General features: G+C 30.7%; 1 protein-coding gene across 1 annotated transcript; it reads right to left on the bottom strand.

Moving 5' to 3' along the window:
• Positions 1-346: 346 nt before the first annotated feature.
• Positions 347-4,977, bottom strand: LOC143540375 (protein MRG1-like). The gene is made up of 11 exons (XM_077033457.1): positions 4,819-4,977; positions 3,744-3,797; positions 3,579-3,592; positions 2,714-2,853; positions 2,502-2,549; positions 2,327-2,367; positions 2,087-2,188; positions 1,929-2,008; positions 1,679-1,848; positions 733-817; positions 347-638 (listed from the first exon to the last, which is right to left on the bottom strand). Exons 1-11 carry the CDS (start codon positions 4,975-4,977, stop codon positions 587-589), a joined length of 945 nt encoding a protein of 314 aa, XP_076889572.1. The 3' UTR covers positions 347-586.
• Between the last annotated feature and the right edge of the window lie 7,484 nt (positions 4,978-12,461).

Genomic DNA, 12,461 nt, shown 5'->3' with positions numbered 1-12,461 from the left:
AGATTGTGCTGTTTAAAAAAACTGCACGTGTAATCTTAACCCCGCGGACTAATTCAAAACTGATCGGGTCAAATAGACCAATTACTTTTTAAGCTAAAACATATCTTTTTAAACATTTTTCAAAATTTAGAAAGAAAAAGATTAAAAATGTTTATGCACTTAAATAGACAGCTTTAGATAAAAACATAACTCATATAAAGTATTTTATGATCAAACGGATCAAAAATGCCAACTTCACCTGACGTCAAGAAATGGTTAACTTCTCTCTAAACTGAAAGATAAAAGAAAAGTAAAATATTTGACTAAAAAGTCAATATATCACCAAAATTACATGGCATGCCATGTCAAGCTTGTGCTGTATTTTGGTACTGCATAGCAACTATACAACACATGGCTATGAACCAAGGTTGATAATTCATTGTAAAAGGATAATTATAAGCCTATAAAAAGAAGATCATGAGCTAGCCACAACAAAATTGGCGCATGATGTGTTTGTATTTGTAGACTGTGATGGTAAACAAAATTAAACGAGGCAGTGGAGTGATATACCCAATTTGCCCCTCCCTGTCGAAGCTTCATAAACTCTTTAGCCATCATATGAAAAAAGGAAGAAAGAGTCATGTTTCTTTTCCAAAAACCTACATAAACACAAAATATAAGGTGACTGATAAATATTTAAAAGTTAAAAGAATGATTAATGTTGATGGAAATAAATGGAATGAAGAGTTTTACTTGAGAATGTCGACAAAATATTCTTGCAAGGATGACATTAGCTCGTCTTCAATGTTTACGTACGGCAATAGCTCAGGTAACTTAACTGCATGACAAAATACACACTGAATCATATTCATATTTAGATGTGATTTCATCCAGAATTTATATACTTAGAATCTTAGATACCTAATCATAACTTTACCCAAGTAAAACCGTCCCATACTTGGTTGTAAAACCGTGTCCCGTACGCGGTCCAATACTCGTCAGGTATTTGTAATGGAATTAATTAATTAATTACTCATCAGGTATACCGTTAGTTTGTCAAATATACCCGTTGGGATTTCCAAATATATACCTTTTTTCACATTCTAAATTTATATTATTGTACGTTGTTAACAGCTATAACAAACTGAAATATGATGAATTACATGCATATCATCAACCATAAAATGCGTGAAATATCTAAAATATGTAAATTTCATGATAATATAAATCCCAAAAAATAAGTCAATGCTTCAAAACATACAACATATAAATAATATATGAAAAAACTTTAAAACAGGGAATCGAGATATCTAGTGCGTGCCATTGCAGGGTACTAGTTATTTGTATATAAGACTATAAGTTACATTACAAAAGGTGAGCTGTGTTTTAAAAGACTTGCGCATTAACAAGAACAGCTATGGTAGTTGTGTTCCAATTCATACGTGTCTGACCATTAAGAATGATAGAATGTTGAGGCACATCCTTCAGAACCTTTTTTGGTACATATATAAGTATAATTATATAATTAAAGTGGTACTGTTCAACTGTTCAAGTACTTTGGTAAAAGTATCTGGTTTGTCATAAATCTTAAGTATCTGGTTTGTCATAAGTATAAGCATAGAGGTGTTCAATTCGGAAGTACAAATGCATGTGTAGTTAGTATGATATAAGTACAGTAATGCTTAAAAACGAAACATACCAAATAAGCGAAGTAGATGTTCAGCACCATAGATGGTTGAAGGAGACGCGCCACTTATAGTTGATTCGCGATATTGTACACGCTCTTTATCATATAACAGAATAACAGGCAAGGCCCTGTCAAAGTAACACCTTAATCCATTCAAAATCTCTGCAACTGAATCTGACATCCTGTATTCAAAGCATTATTATAGATTAACTTAAACATCATTTCATCTGAAATTGACTAAGACCAATAGATGTGTACTTACATGTCATCCTTCTTTGGTCCATATTCAAGGTACATCTTCAATATATCATCAACGTTTGGAGAACGCGGAAGTTTAACAAGCTTCAAGAAGACATTTGTTATCAATCATTGGGAAAATGAAAATAATACAAAGCATGTAGCAATATAAGTTGAGTTTACCTCAGTCTGTCCGTTGACATATGTCCAATCATCAACAAGCTGCTGTTTTAGGGTTTGTGGGATTTCAATGTAAACAAGTTTTCCAGAAGTTGCATTCTCCTTCTGTCATCAAATATAAAAGCGTTATGGAATAGGTTTCATGTTCTGGAAGTTCTATACATGTTGTAAAGCGGAACTTAAATATGGAACACGGGGACTATAATCAAATTATAGCACAAGATTTGATATAGTTGAAAATACCTCAGCATTCGATTCAAGTTTTCGTTTCTTCCCTTTTGACCCTACAATGGTTCAAATGATAGGTAATTAGACAATAGTTAAAAATGCATAGTTAAAAGATGGAACATTGAGTCATTAAATGAATTTAACTTTTACTATATGGTTAAAAGTGAGAACTTGAGTTTAAAGGGTATACCATTGCTCTTCACCTTATCTTTATCCTTATCCTTTTCCACCTTTGAATCTGTAAAGTTTGATAGAACAAATATTTTCGGTTATATTTCATTGAACACCAGAAAAATTGAAGAGTAAATATCAAAATTTCCACTTAATTCCAACGAAAACTAATGGAAAGAAGAGGCATACATAACCTACAAAAAAGAACTAGTAGACAGTATGAGGTAATACCATCAGATACTTTTGACTTTGTTTGACTTGAGCGTGCTGACTTAGGTTCCACGCCCTGTTTTTTGTCAAGTGCTTGCTGTTTACGTAAGTTTTCTTCTGTTTGTTTCATCAACCGCTCAGCACCAACCCATTCATCCCACCTGTCACCAAAATAACAAATTTGCAATTAACATTTGTTTTGCAAAAAAGATTGTACATGTTATCATTTAGGCATGTGTGCGTGACAAAAAGTTTTCCCACATAGTTAACAGGTTTAACAGGAAAAAAAATTTCTACTTATGTCAGTTTATCAGAAATTATATTAATAATCTCTTTTAATATATGTGTATCCAATGTAAAACATTTTTTTAGTTCAAGCAATAAATGATTAATATATAAACCCAATTCATCAAAACTTAAATCAAATTACACATGCCAACATATATAGGAAACCTTTAGATTGATATATTTGATGCTTCTGCAGTCTACTTATTTACAAATAAACAAAAAAATGAAAAACAAACTGAAATCAGTTAAATTAGAGAGGTTTAGAGCATTCCAATTTCATTAAAAAGTGAAGGTTTGCAAGTTGCATCATTAAGCACAAAAATTTACCCTCTTCATTGTTATTAGTTACGTCTACAATTAAAATCATACCACCCAAATAAAGGTCTGAAGTAATCAAGTGTACTAAGTAGATGATGATGTATATATGTGTGTGCATGCTCAATCATCTATTGAGTTTGTTGAATATGGGCACTAGAATTTGATCCTCAGATTTATCTCACTCGTGAGACGAGTGAGGTTATCCATGCACCATTCTCATTACAATACATAATATGATTTATATAAAAAAACAATGCATGTTGGAACACAAAATGCTCACGTTTTGCTCCAGCCCTGCAAAACAGAACAAATGTATCCATCAGTTAACATTGCAACACAAACACTAATGAAGCATTATAAGAATTTGTGAAACTACAAGCATGTTACATCACTGTTAAATGAGTTGAAACTATATGCGGAACAATCAGGCAAAGTAAATACTTACAAGGTAATGAACGAAATATTTCCACTCATTCTTTTTTATCTCAGACTTGAGTACCTACAAGATTAAAAGAGGAAAACAGAACACATAAAAAGATCAGATCAAAGTCCTTGAATCATTTCAGTAAATAATAAATTGATAAACAGAACACACAGATTAAATAACTTTGAGGTTAGTTCAGAATAAGCAGTTATTGAAAAACAAAAGTTTGCATACACAATTGTGGAACTGTTAAATGAAACGTAACATGAATCACATAACAAATCATGATATGTGATGCATAGCATAACAAATAAGATGTAACTAGGGTTAGCAGCATAATCAATGCATGAAACACGAAACGTTTACGCCCGTCTTCAATTGCCAGATCATCAACTATCTGCACTCATCAATCCGTACAGATTCCAAACTGTTGATAAGCTGAATCAGATCCTAAATGGTAACACTAGTTCAGACTTTATGTGCAAGTATTAAGTATATTTAAGGCTGTAAACGAACCAAACGTTCAGCGAATAGCTCATGAACCGTTCGACAGGAAGTTCGCCTATGTTCGTTCGTTTAATAAATAAACGAACATGAACAAGAAATTTTTTTCAATTAGTTAAACAACAAACATGAACAGAGTCCATTCGTTCAATTGTTCGTTCAATTTATTTACTTATTTATTTTATGTTAACATTTAATATTCTGACATTGTTTTTGCATTGTTCCCATTTCCTTTCTCATTATTCACATTAATGAATACAATCTCTAGGGCTCTGCCGATTTTATTTGTGTTCGTGTACACATTCATTTCACGAACATAAAATCTCGTTCGGTAAGTGAAGACATTACCTCTTTAACAAACGGATACGGTTTTCAAAATAATAAACCCTAGCAATCTAATTGAGCCAAATAACAAATCCACTAAAGTAATCCAAAACAGTTAATTCAACAAACAACTAATAATAATAATCGTCCCACATTATTATCTCGAGTCTCCAGACCGTAAAATAAATCAATCAATCGCATATAAATAAAAGCAATAATCGAAGACACAATAATAAGTTAGAGATGAAAAGAATAGAATGCAGTATGCCTTAGCTTCGTAAATACGAGGGCCGTGAAACGCAAGAACCTTCTCGTTGTCGGAGAAGAATCTAGTATTTGAATTAGCGCGGCGGCGATTGGCGGAAGAATCCTCCATTAAAGCTAAACCCGCCTCTTTTTGATTTCGCTGCCGGTGTCCTTGTTGCATTTTCTTCTTCTCCTTCTTCACTCTCTTCTTCTTCTTCTTCTTCTTATTATTATTATTATTATTATTATTATTATTATTATTATTATTATTATTATTATTATTATTATTATTATTTATTTTGTTGTGAGTAAAAGTAAAAAGTAAAAACTAGCAAGGTATATATTGTGTAACAAGGGTGTAAAGAATGTTAGCGTTGTGTTATGATTACATTTACATGTGAATGAAATGAGATGTATCAAGGTTACATGATTATTGTTATTATTAATTATTATTATTGCAACATTTATGGTTGAAGATGTATGATTTAGATTGTGTGATGTGTGTTGAATATTATTCAACCAGTTCACATTGATGATTAATTATAGATAGGCTGAATGCTTAGTTAGTTATTAAATAGTAGTATTAATTAATTTGGTCAAAGTTATTTAAGAAAACATATAATATGATCATAAAATTGATAACTTAGGTTTACAATTTAAACACTGCTAGTAAAATTACCCCGCACGTTGCGGCGGAAATTCGTTCACAACACTCGGTATAGCAATCGAAAGAGAACAAAAAAAAATAAAGTCGTGATGTGTTCAAAAAGATGTCAACACCTGTTTTATATCGATCGAAACAATAATAATAAATATTAATAGTGATTTGATGGTATCGATACCGATACCGGCACCAGTATATAATTATGAGATATTGAAAGTTAGATATAAATTTAACATAGAAAAGTCTTAAAAGAAAATAACTATATTGCTTAAGTTGCCATATTGAAAAAGGGTTGATGCAATGATGCCAAAAAACATTAAACAAAGAAACTATGGTGGCCTAAGTCATGGGAATAAAACTCCACTCTTCGCATTTTAATATTTATATAATGAAGTTCTAACTACCCATTTAAAAGCTCTTCTAACATGTAAAAATGCAAAGTGGTTAATATTATGAATAGTAACTATGAGTTCCCTTTTAATATATATATATATATATAGATGGATAAGTTAAGTTATAGCGAGAATTGCGAGAAATCAATCTAAACCATTGATTAATATTGGCTATATGCAATCAATTGATTAGATTTGTTATGGTAAACTTATAATTATTAAGATATTAATGTACCAAGAATTTAATGAATAAGGGTAGTTAGGTCTTTGTTTTGTAGAGATTTTAAAGTGAAATTTAAGTCATTAATAGCATTTATTTGTTATTATTACTAACTAATTGAAAGTTACATGTAAATTTTTTAAATGTTATTTTTTTAAATTGATCTTATTAATCAAACTAATGTTAAACAAATATCATTTAATCAAATACCATAATATTTGAATTATATTTATTCAAATGCGTCAAATTTCATGTATTGCTTGCATAGATTCATGTATTACATACCCAAATTCATATATTGTGTAGGTGGGATCACAAACGTGTACGTGAAAATTTTACAATTGTAGGATATTAATATGATACGCTATTTATTATATGTAGTTCAATGTGAAAAATAAAAAAATAGTTTATTTTATACTATGTAGGGTTCATATACGTAACGAGTAGGTGGTATCACGAATGTGTATGTGAAAATTTTACAAGTGTAGGTTATTAGCATGATCCATTATTTATTATATGTACTTTAATGTAATAAAAAAATGTTATTTTGTACCGTATAGGTTTATATATGTATTGTGTAGGTGGTATTTTGAATTACGTATGTGTAACTTTTATCGCGTGTAGGTACATTCATGTACTATGTAGGTTCAAATATGTAATGTATATGTTGTATTCGAATTTTTTGTGTAATTTTTATCATGTGTAAGTTCATGAATATACTATGTAGGTTCACAAATGTATTGTGTATATGGTATTCGAAATTTGTATGTGTAATTTTTATTATGTGTAGGTTCATATGTACTATGTAAGTGGTATTTCGAATTGTGTATGTGTAACCTTTTTAATTTGTAGTTTCATTTATTGTGTAGGCTCATGTATGTACTGTGTAGGAGGTATTTCGAATTGTGTATGTGTAATTTTTTATCACATGTAGGTTTATTTATGTACCGTGTATGTGGTATTTCGAAGTGTGTATGTGTAATTTATATAAAACTCTTGAAATTAAGAATAAAATAAAATAGATGTAGATTTGTTTGTTTATAATCTATAAATAAAAAAACATCGATTATGGGAATTTATATTATGCATATATTATTATAAAGAATGGTTAAATCGAAATTAAAAAATATAGGTGTTTGTTTGTTATAAAAAAATAATAAAAATGTAGCTTTGTTTGTTGATAGACTTGTTGATATATGTTTTATCTAAATCTAAGAAAGGTTATAACACTATGAGGTTGGATCAAATGCAAAGGTATTGGATAATTTTAGAGATAAAGGTAAATAAGAATTTTAAAAATTCATTTTATATTACTTTTCATGAGCTGCATAAGTTGGATGCGTGTTATACTTATTTGAAAGTGTTGGTTTTCATGCACTACATATATAAATGATTTCATGTTTTATTTGAGTAATCTCCTACAAATATTAAAAAAAAAGAAAAATAAATTGTTATTTGAAACCTCCTACAATATTTATTAGTTACCATATTCACAAATTTGTGGAGATTACAACTATAACCTTTCACATAATTAAAGATAAAATTAAAAAGAAAAATTATGATTGGTTATAATGACTTCTCGCACTTCTCACTCTAAAAACACTTCTGAAATGAATCAAATCTTATATATATATATATATAATTTAAAGATGTAGATAAATGCTCCAATGGAATGCTTTAATATGGATGAATGACCTTATATGAAGTTTGTGCATACAGTTTTATTTACATAATTGACTTTTATATAATTTATTGCTGCCTTTTTAAATAATACATATTCTTTTATCTTTAATTCCAATATATAGTTTTGTTATCTTTAATCCCAATATTACTTAAAAAAACTCGGGAAGTCAGAGGGGTGTATAGCAATTTGTTATCTATAATTTTGATTTTTATCATTATTCTACTTGTTTGTTGGTGTGTAATACATTTTATGAATTATTGGTTGAACTTGTGAATCTGCTTATGAATTATTGACAGAATAGCTAAGCACATATGCTCAAACACATATATAGTTGTTGCGTAACACACTAGAATCAAGCTATGAGATCGATAAAGAGAAAAAAAAAGAGCGCTTAAGAGAAAGAAGAAGGGAATAGCCCAATTCAATTAGTAATTCCCTTTCATTCCGTCAATTGGTTCACTTAAGTAAACGAATAACTGTTACAAACTTACAATTACAACCCTCAGATTACTCTACATATACAAATGCCCCCTCCTCCTTTTGACACCTAGCAATAGCTACATTAATCAGTTAAGTAACATCTAAATATGGTAAAATATTAGGAGAGTGAATTTCCAACATGCGGGTTTGGGTTTAATCTAACTGGTTTCAGGTTAGTTTGTTGTTAAATGTGAAGATTTAAGAACATTAATTATGTTCTAATTTTCATATTGCTAAGAAGATGAATGCTTTTTTGGGAAAATATTCAAAGGCTCATTCAAGTCAATTCATGATATTGAAACCATTTTTTTTTCTAATTAATGGTGTAAAAATTACGGTAATGTAGGTATCAACCAACATGTATTGACTATTGACGAAGCCGGTAAACAACCGCCTTTAGGCCAAACAAGGGAGGGGTTGTGTCACACCCCCGGCCGAAGGCGGAAACGTCGGGGCGTGTAAACATCGGCCGAAGGCGGAATCATGCACATGATATTAAATGTAAAAACTCTTATTAAAACAAACCAACACATTGTTCAAACAAAATATAATCCAAATAGAAAACATGACATAGCAATTCATTAAACTTTTAAGTCTGACTCATCCCCTATATGAAACTTCAAGAATCTTCCTCACTAATTTTCATTACCTGAAAAACATGTGAGAGTGTCAACTAAAAAATAGTTGGTGAGAACATAGGTTTTAAATAATAAATGAAAAATAAGTTTTATGTTGAAAACATTCCATACGTGTTAAGTTACTTGTATACTTTTGTGATTATAACCACACCTTTAACACGTTTAGCGAGTCGTCTAATCCACGATTAGATTATTATGTTTAATGTTTAACGATCGTTGGACACTGAACACATTGGCCTCTACCCGAGGCCTGCGTGGGTGGGTCGGGCCAATAGATCTATCATCATACTACCACGGGCTTAATAAGTTAATGGTCGTCAATGCGAGTATGTATACTCTTGTAATGATCACACATAACGAATATTATGAAATAAAGCTTGAATTAAATAGCATGTAAAACAAATTGACTATGCATGTTTTCCACCCCAAAGTATAAAACGTTTTAAAGCATACAAAAAGGAGCTATGAACTCACCTTGCTTGATAGATGAACATGAACACGAACAAGAAGTTGTTGAACCCGTCTCGGAATGCCCTAGATTATGCTTGAGATTTATTTTTAGAAACCAAGTGACGTGGACTAGATTGTTAAAAAACTAAGAAAACTGGTTAAAGTTATGTTAGTTCGTGTGACATGTGACATGCTTTAACCTAATATGTGCCAACACTCTCATCGCCCCCCTCCAAAAAAGTAACCAGGTCCAGTGTCTAAATGGATATATGCACATTACTTTCTTTATATTTAATAATCTTTTTATCAAGGGTTTGAATCGCGGCGTTGTCCTCCTTCCAGTTACTATATGTCGGCCACGTGGAACTTAAACTTTGATGAGATGAAAAATCGAAAATAATCGAAAAGACTACATCTTAAAAATATATAAAAGAACAACACTTAACATATTATATAGTTTTGGGTGTGATTTGATATTTATGAAAGTGTAGGGTTTTAAAGTGTAAATATTTTAGTTTAGGATGTTTAAAAGCTAGAGAACCCGTTTTGAAATTGTGCTATAATGAAGATCAGCAAAGACATAAATTATGGCTTGATTTGTTGCGTTGCTAAGGCAATAATCTCATTTCAGGTTCTAAATATCATATCAAGTTTTTATTATTTAAATTCACTTTATAATCTTATAATTTTAAGGATATAGAGCCCGCATGTAACCTCTTAAATCAAGGACTGCCATTTTGCTTTAAAAGCTACTAGTCGCAAGTTAGAAGGTTGATTTGGAGAGAATTTAAAGGATTTTGTGTTAATGCTATAGCTAGGCAGAAAACAGAAGTGTTTAGCATGTGTGTAATGACATGATAATTAAAAAATATAGTTGGAAACCATATGACTGCTTACCAAATCCTGGAGTAGCTTTCTTGGTTCCGACCACTTAGTATCCAACATACAGACAAAAATCAAAGAGATCATTTAACATTACAGATTGATTATTGTTTTTCATTTTGATTTTAACTTGTAGTTTTGTTGAACTTTGCAGGTTTGGTTGACATTTGAGATGGCGAATCAGAGTACAACTTTTACTGGTTATTTGTAAAAGGTCGAATAATATTTTGTTAGATGCGTTGAATTTCTTTTCATATGAGTCTTACATTTTACTTAGTTTCATAAACATGTTTATGTTTTTCTTTTATTTGCAGCTCACAAAGTGTTTGATAGAAGTCCTCAATGAAGCATTGGTAGGAGTAGACATGGCTGTGTTTGGTTAACAGTTGGTTATGTCGATCTTTTGAATTCTTTGTATGTGCTAATACATGCTTTCCGCAGATTGATGTTTGCCATTTGCTACAGTTTTCATCAATGAACAAGTCCCTGCAAAGTTACTCAGATTTAGTAAAATTAAGCAAATGATTTGTTGTAACCTCATCCTTTGACGGTAATAATTAGCATGTTATGAATGATCAATCAAATTTTCTTAATATATTTATTTATTAATGTGTGTCTAACCATAACTATATCAGATTGTCACTTCTGCATAGGTGCTAAAATTCAGCCTCCAGGATTTGCAAGCTATTAGAAACTATTTCCCTGCGTTCACGCAAGATATTGATAAAAATCTTTTAAAGGTTTGTGCATTTCTTTTATCCGTATTAATTTCTGGTTTGTATTAAAATTGTTGAGGGTGATTCTATTGCCTAATTAAGCCTTGGTTGATTGGTATATATATCATTTGTATCTTTAAAACATAATATAATTTGTAAATTTGCTTCAGCCGATAGGTTCACCGAATCAGACATTCGACTTATTACAAACGTTGTTTACTGATATAGCTTTCACAACTGATGATCGATCTAGAGGTAATCTAGAGCTTTTGGTTTTTCTTAATTGCTTTTCAGTCATCAAATGTAACAGGATTGAAACCTCAAAATTGATATAAGATTCTAATTTGGGAAAATATGCTCAAGATTTGTAAGAACATGAACAGTTAATTAAACAAGCATTTGCGTTCATGTGCTTTTGTTTAAAAACTGAACATCTTCGTGTTCGTGGTTCGTGAAAAATTTAAACGAACGATAATGTAACCGAACACAAACGAGCAAATATAAAACATTAAGTACATGATTAACGTGTATGGGTTCTTACTTAACATATATATTTGTTTTAAAAATTTGCATAGGTAAATGGGTTAAATGAATATAAACGAACGAACACAAATGAACAAACATAAACGAACTTTCATGAACAAACATAAACAAACTTTCATGAACGTAAATGAACAAACTAAACATGGCGTTTATGTTTGTTCATTTAACTAAATGAACAAAAATTTTTATTCAAACTTGATACTGAAGAGATAATAATTAAAAGGATGTAGATAAGATTAAATACCAAATGGGTATGGCGTTTATGTTTGTTCATTTAACCAAATGAACAAAAAATTTTATTCAAACTTGATATTGAAGAGATAATAATTAAAAGGATGTAGATAAGATTAAATACCAAATGGGTTATATATATTTCTTTTCTTTTTTACTATGTTTTAACCCATCAAAACTGCAGGTTCTATAAATTGGTCACGGGCATTTCTCTAATTTTGAAGGTCAATTTATAGATATAGTATTCTCTTTAATTCGTCGCGTAAATTGTTTTAATACTGAATGTCATTGGTTGTTTGACCAGGGTTAGTTAGGAAATCTCTGTAATCTATTTATAGATTGAAATTCGAATTTTTGGTTATTGGAAGTTGAGTATACATCAAATTTGTAACCTTAGAATAAAGGTTTTAGATATCTTTTTCTTGATGCACACCATGTGTCCGATGAAGTATCATCCGTTTTTGTATACGGCTATGGTTTCACAACCCCTGTAAGTTTCTTTTATTAATAATTATATTGCCTAAGGGTTCACATCCAAATATAGGTTTTGTTCAAGAAGGGTGAAAATAAAAGTGCACTAATGTATATATGTGTGAACCCTCGGGTGGGCAAAAGTAAAAGTGCACTAATTTTGACGTTATTTTACTAATCTCGTGAAAATAACGTTAAAAGTGGCGGAAGGTTAATCAGGCATCATGTGGTGGCGTTGATAGCCGAAAGACAAGGGCACATGCACCAATCAGCCGGTGTCCCTGATGATTGAGT

Source organism: Bidens hawaiensis, unplaced genomic scaffold (genome assembly GCF_021521415.1).
Source record: "Bidens hawaiensis isolate Kalapana, Puna unplaced genomic scaffold, B.hawaiensis_p1.1 tig00012229_1, whole genome shotgun sequence".
In the NCBI taxonomy this organism is placed as follows: domain Eukaryota; kingdom Viridiplantae; phylum Streptophyta; class Magnoliopsida; order Asterales; family Asteraceae; genus Bidens; species Bidens hawaiensis.
The sequence above is the reverse complement of the archived record's forward strand: the minus strand, read 5'-3'. Positions and strand labels throughout refer to the sequence as shown.

Coding starts and splice junctions, on each gene's coding strand:
- LOC143540375 (XM_077033457.1), bottom strand. CDS start 4,977: ATGCAACAAGGACACCGGCAGCGAAATCAAAAAGAGGCGGGTTTAGCT. Junction 2,550..2,713: donor AAAGTCAAAAGTATCTGATG/GTATTACCTCAT, acceptor CAAACTTTACAG/ATTCAAAGGTGGAAAAGGAT. Junction 1,849..1,928: donor GGACCAAAGAAGGATGACAT/GTAAGTACACAT, acceptor CTTTGAATACAG/GATGTCAGATTCAGTTGCAG.